Raw genomic sequence first — 22,178 nt, forward strand, 5'->3', positions numbered from 1 at the left:
CGCTATTACGCATCTTCTGAAAGAGTACATAATCTCCGGATCAAAACTCAGGAAAGGAGGAGCAAAAAACAAGCGATTAAAGCATTGCTTGTGCACGTTATAGTCATTAAAAATCATCATCTAAGTTTTTGGTTCAAAAGCTTTTTTTAAAGTTGAGGCTCTGTTCTTTCTTTTGATATATTGCATGTTCAGATATTCATTAAAAAAATATTCTGGGGGCCATGAAAGTTGTGCGAAAATGATCAAAAATGCTGGCAGGGAAAGAGTTAAATATATTACGGGAGGAGTAAGGAAATATATTGCCACCTTATCTGCAATATTTTAATTAATTTTAGTTCAAGTTTTAGCAAGTCTGTTGTGTGTTGTTGTAATTTTTATTCGTTTTTTAATGTCTAAACAGTTTTTACTCATTTTTATTTCAGTTTTTTAGTACATCAAGTTAAATTTGAATTATAATTAGTATGTTTCCTTAGCAACTAGCTGATACAAAGCATATTTTATTTTATTTCATTTAACTTTTGTTTTAACTCAAGTTTTATGTTTTAGTTAACTGGAATAACCCTGGTTAGAAACCAGAGTTACATTACGGAAGTTACTATGAATTACAAAGCAGAATCATTAGAAAAGGCCATCTAGATATGAGTATTTCCTCCTGTGAAAAATCTGTCTATTTCTAATAGTCTCAACAAGCAATTATTATTAATTTCTTTGCCTAAATCTTTAATAAATCCCAATGTATAGATTTGAAATGTGAAGAAAATGAATTGGTGCTTCAGCTTCTGAAAAGAAAAGAATAACTCCTGGCATAAGTAACACTTCATAAATCATTTGCATGTTGCACTGTGTTTGAGTTAAGCTAGTAATGTCATTGTAAGAGACATTTTTTAGCAGTTCCCCCATTTGTTGTTTGATCCCTGCAAACAATCAATCATGATTTACAGACAACGCAGAATCATATGACAAATATAAGACACTAGGACTCATTCCTCGTCTTGTTTTATAACTTGATCTGTCCAGAATGTTCAGATCGTTATGTGAAATATTTTTTGCACTACTACACCCGATGAGGTCACCCAAAATAAGTAGTGCGTTGTGTCCTAGCCGACCCGGAGGAAATGTCACAGTGGGGTTTTCCTTCAGGGAAGATGACAGACCGTATTCTCTACCTGACAGGTTGCATTTCTTACATCCTATGACAGGTTCAACAACAATGAAGCACTTAATGCTGAGCAAAGCAGGTTAGCAGCAAAGATTAGACTGTAATCTTCTTTACAGAAACATATGCGACTATAATATCTCTGTCCTTTTCAGCTTTTGTGTGATAAACGCAGGGTTTTAGGTCCATGTCTGCTAGCTTTGAGACCTAAATACACACACACTAGTGTATTTCCTAAAAATGTACGCAGATTTAGCAGACATACACGTTTAAAATGTATTTAACTAAAACTAAAAATCTTAAAAGACACATCTTACACTTCAAACTTTAGTCCAATAAAACAGAACACACTACAAAACAAAAACAAATAAAGCCAAAACTTCCTGTTTCAAAGGGAAGTGTGTCAACACAGCAAATAACGCAAGACACTTCGCAAAGACACGTTTAGAAATATTAAAATCTGGTGAGTTGTACGACAAAATAGATATGAGTCAAGATCTGCTAAGGTGTAACAGTTTTGAAAAGTGATTTTTCACTATTTACAACAGCATAGATCTGCATTTTCATGGGTTAAAAAGAAAGATTTTTGTTAAGAGAGCCAATAATAATAATAATAATAATAATGATAATAAATAAAATAAAAACTATGCATTCTTTTCTGGTATAAAAAGGAACTTGATTTTCAAAAGTCAACCAATTTGCGATAAAAGAATGTACATTTTTTGACAATCTCTGAGTAACATAAGCCAGGAAATAAACGTCATTCTGTAAAATAAGTATAATGAACTACGCAAGAAGCATTTCGAACGTCTCCAGCATGTTTTATAATTACCAAAAAAAAACAAAATCAAACTGTTCACCCCTTAACATGTTATCACGACATGCATTCATGTGCAATCACTCCAATTATTACCTTACAGTCCATCCGTTTTCAAATCCATACCACAACATTGATGTCTGTCAAAACAATAACGTGCATAATACACGAAAAGCAGAGGGACTACATGCATCTCCTGGAAAACCCAAACTACCGGATGTTTTGAACGAGTCATCGCTTTCCGAGAAGAGGGAGAAAATGGCGGCTGGCTTCAACATGCTGTCTGTCAAACACGATAACGTCCCTAAATACATAATGCACTACTAGAGTATGAATCTGTTCTTCACTCGCTGAAATGTACCGGGAATGATCAGGGAACGGAGTGAAGTACTTCACACGGCGTGCTTAAGCGAACAAACGCCAATCCGATTGTAAAACTTCACCGGGTTAGTGAATATCCTTCAACGCGTGTTGGTTTTGACGGACATTTTTATGCACAAACTACGCATTCTGATTCTGACACCCAAAAAGTTAATCAAAACACCCATCTCTGCATGCGTTCTCGTAAACACAGCCGGTTAGATCTTAATTGAGCATAAACAGTTAAGAAAGAAATCAGATGTGCATCTTTATATTGGATCCGCGCTTTAGGTCTTAAAGTGACAGCGGCCTATAAATACCTGCAGCTGTCTGTGTTATTAATGTTACTTAAACAACAAAACAGCTAAGATTAATCTATATTAAATGTATACAGTGAAAACTTGTGTTATTTTACATTTAATACTGAATACTACAGTTAAACCTTACTTTATTTGAAACTTATTAGTTAGGCAAGTAGTGTGTCTTAGCTAATTTAACCCCACCACCAAAACATTACTTCTTTTCTTGCCGATCCGATAAAATGATCCGATCCGTGACTTAAAAACGTGCAATATGATCCGAACTGTGAGTTTTGTGATCCGTTGAACCACTAGACAAAATAAATGCTATTGTCTTCGTACTAGATTTCATATCGCTCTCATCACACTGAATTCAGACTGCAAACTCACAGCTCAAATTATAGCCTATCATCTGACGAACAATTATTACATTTCTTTGAGCATGGCAATGAAAAAGGGTTCTCAATGACCAGCCCTAACTGGCAATGCTCTTTACTTCACACCTGGAAGAGTAAACTACACAATGTTTATCCGTGTATAACTAGAAAGTGGGTAACAATTTGCAGAGGACTTACCACATAATTTAGGAACGGAAGTTAACCGGCCATTAACCAACAGACATGTTATACTAGCCAGGAACAGACTGTTCACAAAACAGCACATCTAACAATGCAAGTACTTACCTATAAAATGCCCTGCAATAACCGTAAGGGTTGAAATATCAAATGAAACCTGACGCCAATAAAAACTGTACAAAGCATGTTTTTTGGGACATACACCATCGTATTGTTTGAAGCACAAAGGAGCAGCATGTAAACACCATTAGTGATGTGTATGTATATATATATATAAAAAAAGAAAAGCTACCGATAGTTGTCTCTGGATACAGCACATTTCCAGTTTTCAAAATACTTAATGAATTAAGTTAATATTGCATAAAGTAGACTACATGTGGTGTTTAAATCCAGCAATTAAAGCATCTTTTTTGCCATCATTACATTTTATATAGAGGCTAAATCTTTCGAAATATTAACTGTTAATATTGAGCTTAATAAGAGTTAATGTTGAGGTTAATAAGAGTTAATGTTGAGGTTAATAAGAGCTGCATGATTAATTGTTAAAAGAGTGTGATCTCGTTACCAACAAGCCTTGACAAGTACGATCCAGAGACAGCCGTTGTCATGTATAGGTATGAAACAGCGTCACAAACAGCCACACAGCATCATTATATCTGTCGTGCAATCATTCATATTATCACAGAAGTACTGTGATAAAAGTTTATAGTTCAGATATAAACAATGATGTCGACAGAAGAGATCAAAATAGAGCAAATCAGCTTTAGAAAGTAACTTGATGCTTGAAATAACGATTGTATCGATTACATCGTTACACCAGTAGGTGGCGACAGGTGACTGTCAAAATATGTATGTGTCATTGAATCATTCGCTCAAGAGATTTGGTCAAATATGCTGATTCATCAAGAAATGGAACAAGCATTTATTGAGTGAGTCATTGAATCATTCATTCGAAAGATTCATCCAGAAACAAGTGAAGTCTGTATGAGTGAGTCATTGAATCATTCATTCAAACCATGCATTTTAAACATTAATTAAACATTTTAAATAGACTGCAGCAATTACCATTTTGTCAGAACCTGTGTTTAGTTGCTATGATCGTGGAAGAATCTAGATCTCTATTTGAAGTGATTCTCATTTTATCCAGAATTGTGTAGCTCTGGTTAATAAACACCCAATTAGCACAGTGCATACATTTTGTAATCATTCTGTAATTACCGTCACTGTACAACTGTATGGCCACAAAGCTTTCATCAGTAGTGGGTTCTCCTCTGAGGAGGAAGATTAATGGAGCATAATATATCAGAGAATGTGAAAACCAAAAAAGGAACAACCACCCAAGATTAAATGAGGTCTACAGGGCGAAAAATAAATGAATAAATAAATAAAAATGAAAAAAAGAAGAAACAAAATGAACTTACAACTTTAATAGGTTCAGGAAAGAGGGGGGAGTTAGCTGGAAAGGCCTCTCCTCCCTGCTGGATTTCTTGATTTCTCCTTTCCCTTTCTTTCATACGGAGCACATTCCGGTCTTCACGGTTCATGTTGCTAACAACAGAGACAGAGTCACTAAGCAGTGAAGAATCAAAGAGAAAATATCTTCCTGACACCTTCAGCTACATTTAAACCAAGACAAAGTTACACATTTGAACAACAAATGGAAAAATAAACAGGAGTCAAGCAGAGATGTGCGTGGTTCCCTGCTCTGGTTTAGGAATCAAAACTGGGCTATTTCACGGAGGAGGAAGATGCTCAATGTTAGAGTTAAATTAACACAAACTTTGAGTCTGTCCATCTATGTTTTACGCTGTGTGCTTCGGCTAACCAAACGTTATATAAATGTTTCATACACGCCATCATTATTATCCTCTCTGTACATCACCGAATGACTACATGTGGCCTTATAACGACAGGACTTGCAAAAAGTAGTTTCAGATTCGGCCAACATTTACTACACTGGAAATTCTGATGAAAGTACAGCTAACAGCCAATGAAACGTCCTAACATCTGTCAGTCTGTGATGTGCATGTGTCAGTTTTTTTTCCCTGTCAAATTATTAAGATAAAATATTCTTATCGGTTCAGATCGTCATTCAAAACCACAACAGGATGAAATCTACTCTCTCTCGATGAAACATTGGTAATGTTGTGTAGAGGCTTATTAATGAACGCTCAAGACTACGTGCATCATACAATACAGGTTTCAACTCGTTTCTCAGGTAATTCATTAGTTAGTTATACTCACTGTACCTCCATAACCATGCCAAAACTACAGGTTCAGTGGTGAAACTATGGTTCGGTTCAAAATCAAAAGGGACGACAAAAATTAACTGAGCAAAAAATAAATAAAATTTAAAAAAGGGGGAGGAAAACAAAACAGTGAAAGGATGAAAAATAATGGGGGGGGGGGGGGGGCAGCAGGAGAGAGCACAAAACAAACTAATGTGAGGAGAGTGAGAATGAAAGACAGGGAGCAGCAGAGAGCGAACAAACAAAAGATGGATGAAAGAAAGCAAGAAAAAGGAGAAAAAGAGTTAATGCATTAAGTCTGTACAAAACCTATTATTCTTAGAGTGTAAACAAATCACTAATTAAACAGTGTGAGTTAAAAATACCTTGATATTACAGGCCAATTCATTAAAACAACAAACATCAACACAGTTGCTTTCGCACAGAGTCAGTGATTAGATCAGTGGACGTGAGACTCGAAGCTTTAGATCAGGTCAAGGTAACAGAAGGGTTCTGATGTCCGCGTCGAGAAAGCTCAGCGAGTGGATGTGCTAATGGGAGAGCGTTTGCACGACAAAACCACTCAAACGACCGATGCAACGTGCAGACGCTTGACACACACACACACTCTACGCTGCACCAAATCCAATTAGTCAAACCATTAATGGTCTTTGCTGATGAGCTGGTGTGTACACCTGAACCTCTCTCTCTCTCTCTCACACACACACAACAGGCCCTACAGTTTCAATAACGTGGAGTGTTTGAAGCCTCAGCAAGGCATCTCACTCGCTGCCTTCGTGAACAGCAGAAGGGTTAGATCATAATGTACTCCAGTTTCAAACCTGGACTCCTGCTTCACCACGGCTCAAGAGCAGGGTATACGCTTTCAAAGTATACTTGGGGCATTAGGAAATTACCCCCACCCCCACATACACACACCCCCCCTCCAAAAATGTCCTGGTTCTTCCAAGCTTTATAATGGCAGTGAATGGCCGTTTCTGTTTGGTCAATAAAAGCGCATCCATCCATGATAAAAGTGCTCTGTGCATCTCCGGGGCGTTAATAAAGGCCTTCTGAAGTGAAGCGATGCGTTCGTGTAAGAAAAACATCCATATTTAACACTTTATCGACTAAAATAACTAGCTTCCGGCGGACGGCGTGCGAAAGAGTAACACTTGACCCGACGCACAACGTAATGACGAACGCGGTCGCCCAGCCCTGTGTGTTTGAACCTCGAGAGGCGGCAATTGCCGTCATTACGTTGTGCGTAATGCTAGTTATTTTAGTCGATAAAGTTTTAAATATGGATGTTTTTCTTACACGAACGCATCGCTTCACTTCAGAAGGCCTTTATTAACGCCCGCAGAGCCGTCTCGAGCACTTTAATCATGAATAGATGCGCTTTAATGGACTTCCAAAGACATACAGCCATTCACTGCCATTATAAAGCTTGGAAGAGCCAGGACATTTTTTTTACATAACTCTGATTGTATTCGTCTGAAAGAAGAAAGTCATACACACCTAGGATGGCTTCAGGGTGAGTAAACCATGGGCTATATTTCATTTTTGGGTGAACTATCCCTTTGAGAGCTGCAGATGAAGCGGTTATTTTCACTACAGTGGCAGAAAAATAGATGCTTTTTCTAAAATGCGTCAGAAAACAAGAATGCAGCGAATACAATTATTTCTATCTGTCATAGAGATGAGACCGATGAGATGAGACACAGCATATTAAGAGGATCTTCATAATAAACAATGTTAGAATTTGGAAAATGATTAAGAGATGGCAAGGGAAGACCAAAAAACTAGTTTACAAGTTAATTTTGTTTTGTCTTCAATGATGAGAGTTGATTATTAGATTATGTACGTAGTTTGTTTTTAGTAGTTGATTACTTTGAGCAAAATATAAAAATGGTCCATACTCTTTAAAAGGTAAACCTGCCATACATGTATGTGTCTAAATGTCAAATAAATAGCCTGATGAAACATCTGATCTAACCTTTTTATATTCATATCCAGTTGGGAGAAATATTAACTTTTTAATAAAAAAAATAAAAAAAATAGTCTCATCTTTGACTATTTTGAGTGTTTAGGGATTTTTTCTTTTACAAAGTACTCCGGCTTCCTCGATGGAAATGTTTATCTGCTCCAAAAAAAGCATCGTCCGGATCTCCGCCGGGAAGGAAACATGGAGACCATATCCTGATTTAAGTGTACAGTCCCACTTCTGATTTAAGGCCCGTTCACACCAAGAACGAGAACTAATAATAACTATACTAGCGTCCACACCAGCGCACGATATGGCTCTTTAAATGCTCCAGCTCTTTAAAACAGGATGGATTCTGATTGGCTGTCAATGTTTTTCCTGTTAATCCGTAAAGAAACGATCTGAAAGTGATTCCAACGATATCGTGCACTGTTATCGTTATAGTGTCGAACTCTGCTATTCTTTAATATTTAGACCTGTATCTTTATGGTTCGCGTCCTTGGTGTGAACAGGCTTTTATTCATCCAAAATTTGCCAAGATCTCTCATATGACACAATGGCGCTGACATCCTATGATGCAAGTGTAAAGCAAGCTGGGTGATTAAATGACAATCAGAAAGTATTGCTGGGAAATTGACATGTCTTTTGACGGGATTGCTTAAATGTCCATGGAGCAATCTGAAGTGACGACTGAAGAGAAGTATGAAAAAGTAACCTGAAAGATATAGATGTCTTCTATTTTTCCACATATGTTTCTACATGCCCTGAGAATAAGCAGTTTCAGGATAGAGCAAACGTTCACAGTTCACCTAAAGTGTCTTAATATCAATATTTCCAAAAGGGCTCTTCAAACAGTAATATAATCCAGATTATTATCCATCCGGAACCATCTAGAATATTCTGACTCTTAGTCAGTGCACGGCTCATTTTAAGACCAACTTTTAAAAAAAGACAAGAGACAATAAAGTCTAAGAACTAAAACTAAGCTAAAGAAATAAAAGGAGAACGGTATGCAGATTGCTGAGAGAAGGCCTCAAACTTTGCCGTGACTACTATAAGAGTTGCTCACTGAAAACATGGCTGGTGCTTTAGCTTACCCTGACTGAGAGGCCATGGCCTCAACCAATGAACCATTGGAAGAGGATTGAGAGAAAATTCCAGACAACTCGATGGCTCTTTCCAGCTACGGCTCCCTCTGGTTAAGTACCGTCCACTTTTGAGGCACAGTTCTCTTGATCGGCAGCTTTCACGCTTCAATCGTCACTGCTGTATTTCCTGGGAGTTGAGATAAATCTGACTTTAGGGAGGGGAGGTTATAGTCTGTCTACCGAACAAACCACTCCAGCTGAAGAGAGGAGGCACAGCTCAAGCATACAGAGGTGAGGACATCACAATAAAACACTAAAAGTGTGCCATATCAGAAGCTCTGGAACAAATTTACAGTTTGACAAGAGTAACCATTTGCCCATCAAGAAGAAAAACAAACTGATAATATATAAGTTTCACAAAACCAACACTAATGATAAAACTCATCCTTCTGCATTTTAATCAATAATACCTCCAATGTGAAGTCACGTAATGTGAAGTTTATCTACATAAATCCTTAAAAACCTTGCTTCTCTAAAGGAGGACACCCCTCGTGTGCTGTGGAGAATGGTGCAGTCCACCAACGCCCTTATAAGGACATGTTATTTTATGCCAGTTGGCCCCTCCTCTCTATGATGTGAAGACTTAGGGCAGCCAATCAGCTGCGGTCTCTCAGTAAACACATGCCCTCCCCCACTTGGGCCTGAGCCAACACTAGCAGCGTCAGTTTCCTTAAAGGGCCAGACACACGCTTTTCTCCAAGTCTAGAGGGAGAGCATGTCAGAAACATTAGTACACCCAGGAGGCCATGAGGCAATTAGATGCAATATGGGAATCACCAAAAACAACTCACTAACCATCCTGGTGTTTTATAAAAATGATGATAAGTAATAATAATAACAGGGCGATGTGCTTCACTAAACTATGTGGGTGAATAGCAATTAGCCTGTAAACCTGAATCCTAAAGTAAGCAGGGATTAGCGGCACACATCTCTTATTGGTCAAGTATGATAAATAACTAGATTTTCTTACTTTAACTCTTAAACACGTTTTTGATTCAGTGCAACAGAACAACCACTTAAATCATTTTAGGACGGAGCATAAAAAAAGAAAAGTATATTTACTATACAAATCAATCAACGCCTGGAAATCACAATTTTAAATCGCCCTGATGTTTCTAGGTTTTCCATGACAATGTTTTTAAGCATTCAGGGTGTGATGTCACACTGAATCAACCATAACCTTTGACCCTTCCTCATAATTCTATATGATTACATTTGTGTTTTTATTTTAGGACAACAAACTGAACATGGCTGTTTTTTTTTTTAACTAAAACTATGTAAATGTATGCATGTACTTCTATGAATGTGAAACCAATCACTGAATCAAGAGTTTTAATGAATGAAGCTGATCGAGACTAACACTGAATCAGAGATGTTAAAATATTCGTATCTGAATTTCATACTCGTAAGTCATGAGACATGAAAACAGTCTAATTATACTAATATAATGCCTTTAGAAACTCGTTTTCAACTAAAAACGTAAGCGTTTTGGCCGTTAATTTACACAACAACTGTGTTTTGAGGACCTGAAAATGCGAAAAGTCTAAGTTTCTGAAAACTATACCACTATCGTCTCGGTTTAAACTACAAAAAAAGGGCGTTTTGGATTCAGCGAATCATGTATATCATGTCATGTATATCTGAGGCCATACATAAGATCCCCAATTACTTTAATAATATAAAATCAAGACGCTTCAAGGTTAACCGGATCCTTGAGCTTCTACATTGGGACATGCATGGCTATGTAACATGCAAATAAAAGGGTTAAGGGTTTAACCAATTTGTATGCATTTTCATTTCTTTGTTAAAATGCAAATACATTCAAGTAGACGAGAGAACTTGTGTGTGTTTTAGTCGTTGTAAAGCGATATTCTCTTATACTGGGAAAGATTCTGGCCCACATTTTATGTGCATTATTATTATTATGCCCGGGAGAAGTGGGTTAATCTATTAATTTATTGTCTTCATTTATAAAGTGTAAAGTGTACAGACATTAGAGCACACAGTGTTTTGGACATCTATTGTACAACTATAGATGACGGTACATTATTAAGACAAGATGCCATTTGTATTCTTTTGATTAATGACCTTAAACTACATGAAGATTTGAGAGGACCTAAACCTGGCTCCCTGAAGTCACTCACTTTAATCTGGAGCTGGCACTGGGGTGTTTATGTTTGTTTTTTCCAAAGTATGAACCGTAGAGTGCCAGTATTTTATCCATTCATTTTTCCCATGGGGATTTTAAAAAGGTTTTCATTAAAGATGTATAATCTATAAGCCATGAACCAAACGAACCGGCTACGAGGAGAATCACAACATTACAAACTTTGATTTGAAGCAAAAAAAACACTTTAAAATCATACAAAAAGACAAAATGTACAAGAACTTTGGCTTTAATCAAATTAAAAACGATGGAGAAACTTAAAACTACTCATTTACAAATTATGATTATATATTTTATATATATATATATATATATATATATATATATATATATAAACATTGAAGTATTTTAAGAGTGTAGGGAGATCGACTCGATTACGCAGTGCTTCATGGGAGTGGGCGGAGCTTAAGCGTGATTGGTGCGTTTTGCTTTTTCCGACTCTCTGATTGGTGTAATTTTCTGTATAGCATCATGGGTAATGAAGTTTTTCACCAGGAATTCCGCATCATTATTTTAAAACGAATAATTCTATATGAATTAATTATATTAATGAATCCCTGAAGGAAACCGCTCTATTTCTGCTGTTTCATAAGCGCCACCTACTGTCAGAGAGTGGATTTACATTTCCCTTCAGCCCGTCAGACCAATGCGAAAATGATGCATTGTTATATATTTTAACCAGTTAATGAGTAATAATTGAATGTGCACTCTAAAAACCATTAAATCACAAATTTAATCGAATCACTTTTAATTCTAAACTTGAATAATAATGCATCTAGAATTATCCATGAAGCAAATAAAAATCCCTTTTTTTTTTAAATGGCTGAAATGTGAGGTTGATCATATATATATATATATTTGTCAAACTTTATTCGAAAATGTTAGTAGATGTTGTAAATCACCAAACCAACATGTTTTTGTTCATTAAAACTCCAGCCATCATTGTTAAAGTCATTATTTGAATGTTTGTGCTAACAAGTGTGCATAGCGCTGCTAGATTTGTTGAGATAATTTCAGTGCGTATATCAGTACTTTTTGAACATTTCCAGACAATAACATGATAATTTTTGTCACTATAATCATGATATGAGATGACGTTTCATCTCTAACACGCACAGAGACGCAACGTTTCTAACCCAAGCTTGCCTCTGTGCAATATTAACTTCTTTAAAGAAGCACTTTGTACTCAAAATGTAATCAACAGTAAAAAATGAACACCATTTTTCAGAAGGCACTGGTGCTTCCAGGTTTATTACACACTGTATTTGTGAATTAGTGTTAGTTAAAAAGACGGCAAGGGATTTCTTCACTATATATATATATATATATATATATCTGCAATTGTTGTTTGTCATATAGTACAAGGAAAAGGAAATCTGTGAACTGTTCATTTTCCAGAGCAAACTCAATCAAATGCTGATAGTAAAACCATCACATGAAGAAAACCTTAAAATAGGGCAGGGCAATATATTAAAAACGACAAACCGGCAGAAATGCATTAAAAGTATACACTTCTATGCTAGTTATGCCAGTGTTTATGGCAAAGCTACACTGTAAACACTTTTTAGTTAACTTTACTTAATGTCTTAACTTAATTGTAAAAATCTAGTAATCTGTACTATTCACATACTATTCTTTGTTTACTCAGAAAACCCAAGTTAAAGGGATACTTCACAGTTTTTTCATATTAAACTATGTTATTCCCTTAACTAAGACGAGTTGATACATACCTCTATTGTCTCAGTGCGTGCACTAAATCCCTCTGTCTTGCGGCGAAACTTTGTTAGCCCAGTTCATTTAATATGGGCCAAGCAGAGAAGATACCAAACACCTCCACGTTTTCCCTATTTAAATACAGTTACTCGCGAAGTGTAACTCGACCTAGGACGGTGACACAAAACAAAACGTTGCGCTTTTCTAAGCGTGTAAAATGGATAACTATTTTGTATGGCGGAATACCATAGCAAGTGCTTGTAAGCACTTCGACTTGGCGCAGTAATATCTTCACTAGAGGGAGCGGGGGCCGGTGAGAGGATTTTTCACGAGTGAAGATATTACTACGCCAAGTCGAAGTGCTTACAAGCACTTGCTATGGTATTCCGCCATACAAAATAGTTATCCATTTTACACGCTTAGAAAAGCGCAACGTTTTGTTTTGTGTCACCGTCCTAGGTCGAGTTACACTTCGCGAGTAACTGTATTTAAATAGGGAAAACGTGGAGGTGTTTGGTAGCTTCTCTGCTTGGCCCATATTAAATGAACTGGGCAAACAAAGTTTCGCCGCAAGACAGAGGGATTTAGTGCACGCACTGAGACAATAGAGGTATGTATCAACTCGTCTTAGTTAAGGGAATAACATAGTTTAATATGAAAAAACGGTGAAGTATCCCTTTAAGATTAATTGATTGGTTTGAGTGCGGTTTTTGAGGCGGGGAAAATCCACTTCTGCAGTTATCTTTCTCTGTTTGCATTCACTCATTTCCCAAAGTCATCTGGAATGTTGAAATTTTAATACGACTGAAAAATGAGAGAACATCACATAAACTGACTTCATAAATTGATGTTGATTTTCCTAAAATGTTTTAGTCACCATTATGGTGATTAGTGTTCCCTTCGGTTGGGCACTTGGAACTTCATTTATACTATTGTAATTCTCTTCCCATTGATGCAGCGATTCATTATATATACGAATGACATATAACATAACTATATTTCATGTCAATTAATGATCTTTTATAATTTTGTTGCTAACACTTATATCCTTAACACTTTGAGAAACTTTTAATTGGGTTTATATAATCCTTCTATATTTGTGACAATCATACTTGAGTCACACAGACTTCATCATTCATCCTGCAAAACACAACAATTATATTTTATTTAAAGTAAATTATCAAGTACTCTCTACAGTTCTGTTTTAGTTACTAGAACTCTTGTGTAAGTGAACTATACTAACTAAGCATTTGTCAGACCACATACTATTCCTATTTCACTTTACTTGCTTTTTTTAAGGCAATCGGTTTGCATGCTTTTTTTTTTAAAGTAAGTACAACTAATAGATTTTACAGTGTACAGTGTTATTAAAGCATTTTTACTTCAGTTATATGAATACTGATTAGGGCTGGATATCAAAACAGATGTCCCGATATGATTATATATATATATAAATAAATAAAGGTTATGACAAAATTTTTTAGATACCAGTGATGTTGAACAATTCTCGATTTCAATGTCAACACCACAGTTAAAAACTACTAACTCATATAAATTTCAAAGATTATTAAAGACAAGAAAACAGTCATTAACAAAAAAAGAAAAAAAATCATTAAACTACAACCAATAACACAAATAAATACAATAGATACACATGAAATAAACAGTTATTTTCCGGTACAGAAACTGAATAAAGTAATCAAATGTAAAACAGCACTACATATAATCTTCACTGTATAAACTAAATAGATGAATCCTTAAAGTTTCACAAGTTATTCAGTGAAGAGCAGTGAGTGATTTCTTTGTCTTTTGTGGTTTGATTAACATTAAAAACACAGAGAGCATCAGGAATATTAGGCTGCTGTCCCTTTAAGACATCCAATGTACTGATACACACAGGTTTGTCTTTCTCGACTGTTTACGTTCACTGAAGTCATAACAGAGTATGTTTTCTACTATACGCTCGTCAAGGTGGGCATTTCGGCCTCGTTTACACTGCAGGTCTTGATGCCCAATTCTGATTTGTTACCTTTATCCGATTTTTCTGAGAAGTTCTTTCAACTGTGACCCATATCCGATTCATGTGTTTACACTTGCCATACTATCTGAAACATCAGGCATGCTTAAAGGGTTAAATTCTCTTGCACAGATGGACGAACGCGAAATATGCTTGATGCTAGCTCTGCGATATATGCGAAGTACGCCAAACATCACCATGATTTTGAGGCGAAGGAGGACGAAAAGTGCCATCATTGCACATATGCTTCAGTTATTGTGTGTGAGAGAGATCTCAGGACTGGTGGGAGCATATTGTGTTTAAATATTGGCTTTAACGAGGAGCGGTCGGTCCGAAATTTTGTTGTGTACAACAATATGTTGTCAACGTTTGTCCACATTCCTCTCCTACGACGACACAGCGTTTCGACGGGTCATCCGTCCCTTTGCAGAAGCACGTCGGGGTTTCTCTCGTCATTAAACCGCGGAGACGGCGCCTAATGCCTCAGAGAATCCGATCTGCCTGTTTACATGTTTACATATCCCATTTATTTACACGGTCATAGAACACATCCGATCTGTGTCACATATGAGCAAAACATCGGAATTGGGTCACATTTCACTGACAGTGTAAACCAGGCCTTTGAGATACATGTGTGTGATTTTGTCCGTTCAAGTGCAAGGAGATGTGAAAGAGAATTGATTTTATAATTTGCACACTGTCTGACGTAGTGTTGCACGGTGTACCGATACTTCAAAAGTATCGCGATACTCGGAAATTAAAAACGTCACGATACCTAAATGTATCAGTATCGATACTTAAATTTTTTTTTTGAAAAAACGCCTCCCTATGGACGTCTGTGTTTTTTTCCTGACGCACGCAGCAAAGAACCTGCCGCTGTCAGTGTCATGTGACAAAACACTACAGCGAGATGGCTGCATGTGCGAGGACAAGTGGTCCACGACTCGTAGAAAAAGATGACGCGAGGAGTGACATATGGAAGTACGTTGCCTACCTTGCTCTGTTGCACGGTGCACCGATACTTCAAAAGTAAATAGGAAATGAAAAACGTCACGATTCCTTAATTTATTAGTATCATACTTCTAAGAATGACCACGTTCCAGATTTGTAAGGCCGGCGACACACTGTCTGCGTGTCGTGTCCGTTTTTATTTCGGCTCCCATGTTAACTGCCTGCGTGACACGCGTCTGGGCCATAGACAGTATAAGAAGGTCTGGGCGCAGCTCGACACGCGCAGAAAACGCGTTTATGCTATAAATAGAACCGACGCCTATTTTTCACGCGATACGCAAGCCTGTTGGAAGCGTTTCCAGGCAAAATAGAATAGGAAAAGATGTTTCTATGTCATTTTGACACGAATACATATTAATAAATGACATTTTGATGTTTGAAAGTTTTGACATAAATACAATATAAATGTAATTTAAAAAAATATTATCGATTTTCAAATATTGCACCTCTCAATACAGAACGAATTATTCTGTAGCCTATTGTTGTCTTTGCTGCTATATATTTATGTTTAACATGAAGTATAGGCCTTCCACAACTCTCTCCCCACATGTCAAATATATCACCAATGAGGCTTATCATATGTTACCAATATTAAACATTGTTTAATATAATCGCTGTTCATATTTTTATTCAAAGTTCAGAATCAAGATAAAGCTCTTATGTTTCTTATGATAAATGAGATAATGCTGCTAAATTTATCTTTTTTTTTTTCTTGAATGTCATTGCTCTAATTTATTTTTTATATTTCATATTTCATATTTTGTTCAAATGTTTAATATATCTGCTGTTCATATGTTCATTTATTAGTGTGTTATATGATTAGAATGTTGTCCCGGTTTTAAAATAAAGCACAGCAATGATATTTGAGAGTGTTTCTCCCTTTTCAGGAAAAGTATCGAAAAAGTATCGAAATCGCAATACTTGACTTGGTATCGGTATCAAAACAATAATTTTGGTATCGTGACAACACTAGTCTGACGCGAGCGCCTGTGAGTCCTCTCTCATGAGCACTGGCCCGATCGAGACACTGAGAGACCCTCCAACGGTCTGGAACGTCTTTAATGCTAAAAGGCGACCCTGCATCCGCCATGTTCAGCATCTAGTGGAGAAGACTGGTGATAAGAGTGTTGGGAAAGTTCACTTTCTACATGAACTAGTTCAAAGTTCAGTTCAGAAATTTTAAAATTAACTAGTTCATAGTTCTTTTTTTCCATGTTGCTGCGAGATATTACTTTTCAAAATGATTGCCACAGCCCATATAGAACCACAGACAATTATTTTATCAGTTTTAACACTGAAGCTACGCGTCAGATTATTCCCCATCCTCACTCGACCTCGTCCTAAAACTCGTTTAAATGATCATACGACGCCTCCTTGCTGCTTTTTGTTTTGATTTGTAACGTAAGTGATGAGTCGTTCATGAGCGTCTGTCACGTGACAAATGAACGAAAGACTCGGAAGGTAAAGTAATTATTTATGTTCCCTGTATAAAGATTTTTGACTGCATTATAATGATTTCTTAATTCAGAATATGATCAAGATTGCGTAGGTGGATGTGTTCTGGGAATTTGCCTGTTAAAAGTATAACATTTAAAGCCCCTTAAATGAACGAAATGACTCGAAAAAAAAAGATTTGTTCATTTTGATGAACGAGATCGAACAAGAGAGTCAGTAGACCATAGATACCCATGTAGACACTGGTGGCTGGTGTTGCCAGACTGGGTGTTTTTCCCACTACATATTAAGGCCGGTTTACGGTGTGTTGTAGCCGGGTTTCGACTGGAAGGCTCTGTAGAAATCTGGCACTCTATTGAACAAAGTTAAACTGAGAGAGCAGACACCAGAATGAACCAGTTCACAGTAACGTTCATCAGGCTGTAATACAGTACGTTCAGTTCACGTTCGCCCAAAATATGAACGAGTTCATGAACTATCGTTTAATGAACGCGTTCAGGCACAACACTGAGAGTAACGTCCATCAGACATTATGTCCAGTGTTTGCGGAAGTAAATGCGGAAAAAGATCGATATGATGCTTTTTAGAAACAATATCAAAATCGACCACTTTTTAAAAAACGATTAATCAAAACATTTTTTTTTTTTAATAAAAATATTCGATTGAGTCGTCCCGTCCTCGCACACAGCACACAAAAACACACACACACACAACGTCAGTTTAGTCCCATTCACAAACTACGGATTACTTTGGGCAGCTTTAATGATTTCTTTAAGTTATTGGGTTGAATCAGCCAGATTATTTCTTCACTGACTCACTTTCTGAACAGCAAGTTCGTGTCCCTTCAGTGAGGTCCCTTCTTGTGTACCGAAGGCTCGTGAAACTTAATGTAATGATTTCTGAATGGTATGTGTGCAACGAACCCTCTGCCGAGCCCCAGTCACGTTTACACACACACACACACCCGTCTGAGCTTGCACTGCCTCGCTCAAACAAAGAGCGAGAAGCGATCGCTCTTACCTCCAGAAATGAGGAGTGATATCAGGATTAACCAGGCGTTGACGCCAAATAATTATATGTAAAGAAATTATGTTTCAAATTGGATGATGATGATGATGATGATATAACAACACAATTATGTTCCTGCACGGCTTCTCTGAGTTTCCTGCACACTGGTGCATTTACAAAGAGATGCTTTATATTTGTTTTGTTCAAACATTGCGGTTTCTTTCGATATACATTTCTATAGATATTTATTTTACATTTCTGTAAACTGATAAGAATACTACTTAAAGCAGTGGTAATATAAATTATACTTTATAAACTATAATCGCTGGCTTAAGCTAGGTTTATACTGGACGCGTCCGCACGAGCGTGAAGGTGCGCGCGGCAAAAATTATGTCATTGCGGTGTGGGTGGTCGTGCGCATAGATATCATATAATAAAGGCTTGATGTCTCGTCCGCGCTGCTGGCCAATGGAGGTCGACGTCCGCACACGGCGGCCATCTTGCCACAGGGAGCTCACTCACTCGTAACATTGTGTTTTAATGGTGCGTGTACTTTTAAATAACCATAACTTGCTAAATTTTCTACCGATTTTCAAACGGTTTGGTTTGTTATAAACGTCAGAGATGTAGTTATGACACTGCATACATATGAATAATTATAACAATGGACTTCCATATGAAAGAGTTTTAGCCACGTTAATAACGTTTGTAAGAAACCGAACCGTTTGTAAATCCGTCAAGATTTCAGCGAGATAAGAGGATTTGTGTTCGTGCTGATCACTCACCTTACTTCAGATACCACAGAACTCGCCAGAAAGCTTCCCTGTGCCAAGATGGCCGCCGGTGTGATGCTGTTCGAGACTCCGCCCTAAGACATCTAGCCTTATATGGATATCTATGGTCGTGCATGTTGGGTGTGCAAGACCACATTTCGCTAGGAGGTGTGCGCGACTTCTTTTGTAACAGCGCGCGCGGCGCCGCATCCGAAGATGAACGACGTCGAGCCGAATCTGGCCGAGCTCGAACTTCTCATGGCTCGAACCCAGTTTGCACGTCTAAATTAGTTGCTTACATTTAAAAAATGAGCATACAATAGCATAAAAGTATTTTTAATGAACATAAAGGTCCATGTTTAATACAAATGTTCACGAAACTTAATGAAATGTTTAGTGAAATTAGAAAATATGTAAGAGATCGTTAATTTAGTTATGTCGTATACACATTCTCATATCCATATATTTTGTTTTATTGTCACAAGTAATAATCTCAGGGTTTACTGGGTTTTACACGATTCTTTTTGTAGTGTGGTATTGGTGGTGGTGTACTAAAATAAACATTGTCACGTGTGTATAGCTTACTACTTCTCACCACTGATTCCTGATGTTTTAGAGGACAATTACTCGAGTCGCCCCCTATCGTTTCACAGAATAGTACAACGGCGAGCGCATCAGGTATAAACACCTCGTCCGTTTGGGGAGGTGCGCGCGCAGTGTGCGGAGCCAGGCGAAAGTATAAACAAGGCTTTACGGGAGTCTACGTGCGGCTGTTACCGGAAGCCAGTGATTATACTTTATTAAGTTGTAAATACGGATATTTTTCTTACACAAACGCATGGCTTTGCTTCAGAAGGCCTTTATTAACCCCTGGAGTCGTATGGATTTACTGTTATGATGGATGGATGAGCTTTTTTGGGCTTCAAAATCTCAGTTACCATTCACTCCCATTATAAAGCCTGGAAGAGTCAGGATGCTTTTTTAATATAACTCAAATTGTGTTTGGCTGAAAGAAGAAAGTCATATACACCTAGGATGGCTTGAGGGTGAGTATTTTTGGGTTTGGGTGAAATAACCCTCTAAGTCAAGTAAATGCAGGGAGGTTTTTGAGACACTTTTCATATTTGGCACGGGACACGAGCAGCCTTTAGACACAGCAACAAAAATGGTCAAGAGTATCTTGGAAAACAGGCTTTTTTATGCTTTAAGTGACTGGGAATTTGCTGCAGCTGCTCTGACCTCATACAGCCCAGGGAGGGATTCCAGAAAGCAGGTTATGTGACATATCCCAGTATCACAGTATGTTTAAGGGAGGGTAAGTACGCGGATAACCTCAACTTTCACTTCCAAAACCGGAGGTAACTTTCGGAGTATGTAAGGAGCCATAGCAAGTTACTCTCTGAACATAGGGTTAGTTTACTCCAGAGGTGTTCAGCACATGCGTGCCATCGTGAGGAGGCTCCAGTGAGCACAAAAAATTACATATATATAGTTATATCGATATATCCACATCGATATATCCACCTTACTCCCGCGTCCCATGGCGCTTTGCGCGAATTATGGGTGTAACTTCCATTAAGATGTAAAAAAATCAGTGAAACGCTCGCTCTATGAACGCAATACGTAAAAAAATTGTCACAATGAGATAACATTAATCTACTCACCCTTCAACCAGCGAACATTAAAAGGAAAGTGTAAAAGCATCAACAAGGTACTTTCAACAGACCAAATAACCCCAAATACGCGAGTCTTTCCACAGCAATAACGGACGGGTTAAATATCACTGTAGTAATATATATTATATATATATATATATATCTGTATAGTGTAACTTATGTTTCGTTAATCAAAAACGGTCATTAACTTCAGCATTACGTGACACTATTTCAAAGTGATTTCCGTCATTTTGACACATTATAAATTGCATTTACCCGTGAAAACAGACCTGGAAAGAGACGTGAGGATTTGAGGAGAATAACGAGAGATTCTTCGAGCATTCCAGTGAATTATTAATGGCATATATCGTAAATTAAATTCGGGAGAACAGACCACAAATGTGCAGGACATGTTGACCTTTATCATACTTTTACCGCGGATTGCAAAGAGAAAAAAGAAAATAATCACGAGGAAAAGAAAGCAGCGACTGAAAAGAGCTCTTGCCACAGATATTCTTGTTATAACATGTAACGTTAAATGACACTTAAACGACAATTAATAGGTCATTTGCATTGCCATTTAAGTGAAATTATTCAACTTAAATATACGAGCTTGACATATACATACATATATATATATATTATATACTGATGATAGTTTATTTTTTCTTATGGAAAGAAAGTCTCCCAAATAATGCTGCAAACACACAGAGAAGCCTCTCATTTGCTACACTATAATATCGGCTGCATTTAACACCAGAGGTATCATATTAAACTACCGTTTATTTTCAGACATAAGAATTACACCCAAATTAGGAACTGAAATGTTTGTATAAAACTCAGTTGCACATACGGTAGTTTTCATAAACACTTCATGGCAGATTTATTCAAGCATACAATGTATAATTAACAGTTAATAAGCTCCTCTCTAGTGTTTTTTATAGCTAACTAACAAACAGATTTGGTTAAATGCAACGTTACTTGACATATTTTGTTCACAAGCTGTTTTATTGACCTCTTTCCGTGGTTGAAACACTGAATGCGAGATTACATTATACAGATTTCGTTAGTTGTACTGTATCTTTAACATACCTTTTCATATTCATGCATGTTTTCTAGATATAATTTGTATTAAAGTGGAAGAAAATACTGGTGCTTGAACTGAGACGCTACTACAGCAATCGGTCACGTCACATACAGTATAATGATTTTCTTCACACACACAGTGTGAGTTGCAGTCGGACATGTTTTTCCGCACACTTTTGATTGACAGAATATAATCGGCTCTGATCATCGGCTGTTTTTAAACAATCGTGTGAAATAATAGCGAAAATTATTCAGTGAAAATAATAGATTTTGTCGGCAAATACAGATTATTTCTCTCTCTCTCTCTCTCTCTCAAAATAACAACCTTTTACAGCCAAGCACAGACTGTTATTTAGTTTAATTAGATTGACTTGTTAACAAGTGAACTCACTGCCGGACGTGTTTCTGGAACGAGTAAGGTAATAAGAAGAATAAGCAAGGTTTAGTTTAATCCACCGAGAGCTCAGGGGATGTTTGATAAGATAACCTTGCTTTCTGGAACACACCCTGCTGAGGTCGCAAGTACAACAACAACAACAACAGCAGCGATCCTCAAAAATAAGACAGAAGAACATGAAGCATGGCCTGTTAGATCCCTTGCCAACAACTTTAGAAGCTTTTATAAACTGACAATGGCAAACAAGCGTCAGCCACAGTCTTTCTAGTCATAAACACAGACAGAGGAAATGGTCAACGTAACCCACAGATCTCAGCTGAAACAGG

The 22,178-nt window shown here is 37.2% G+C and overlaps 1 protein-coding gene and 2 long non-coding RNA genes across 10 annotated transcripts in view; 1 reads left to right on the top strand and 2 right to left on the bottom strand.

The window, feature by feature from the left end:
- The window catches only part of aff4 (AF4/FMR2 family, member 4), a 60,507-nt gene that overhangs the window by 33,953 nt on the left and 4,376 nt on the right, over positions 1-22,178 (bottom strand). For 4 of the 8 annotated variants that reach the window (XM_082141226.1, XM_082141223.1, XM_082141222.1 and 1 more), the window contains exons 2-3: positions 8,520-8,697; positions 4,629-4,755 (exon numbers count right to left, since the gene is read on the bottom strand). The exons of 1 other annotated variant lie outside the window; for it this stretch is intronic. In XM_082141226.1, coding sequence (XP_081997352.1) covers positions 4,629-4,755; positions 8,520-8,536 — 144 coding nt within the window. In that variant the 5' untranslated portion in view covers positions 8,537-8,697. The remainder of the gene's footprint in view (positions 1-4,628; positions 4,756-8,519; positions 8,698-22,178) is intronic. 3 more of the 8 variants (XM_082141225.1, XM_082141224.1, XM_082141227.1) reach the window with 2 other exon arrangements.
- LOC309478010 lies at positions 320-4,620 on the bottom strand. Its single transcript, XR_014198748.1, has 2 exons — positions 2,918-4,620; positions 320-2,791 (listed from the first exon to the last, which is right to left on the bottom strand). It is a non-coding gene; the product is annotated as an uncharacterized lncRNA (long non-coding RNA).
- Positions 13,135-21,757, top strand: LOC309478069. The gene is made up of 2 exons (XR_014198805.1): positions 13,135-15,178; positions 16,463-21,757. It is a non-coding gene; the product is annotated as an uncharacterized lncRNA (long non-coding RNA).

This window comes from Leuciscus leuciscus (genome assembly GCF_965113295.1).
Source record: "Leuciscus leuciscus genome assembly, chromosome: 16".
NCBI classification, from domain to species: Eukaryota; Metazoa; Chordata; class Actinopteri; order Cypriniformes; family Leuciscidae; genus Leuciscus; species Leuciscus leuciscus.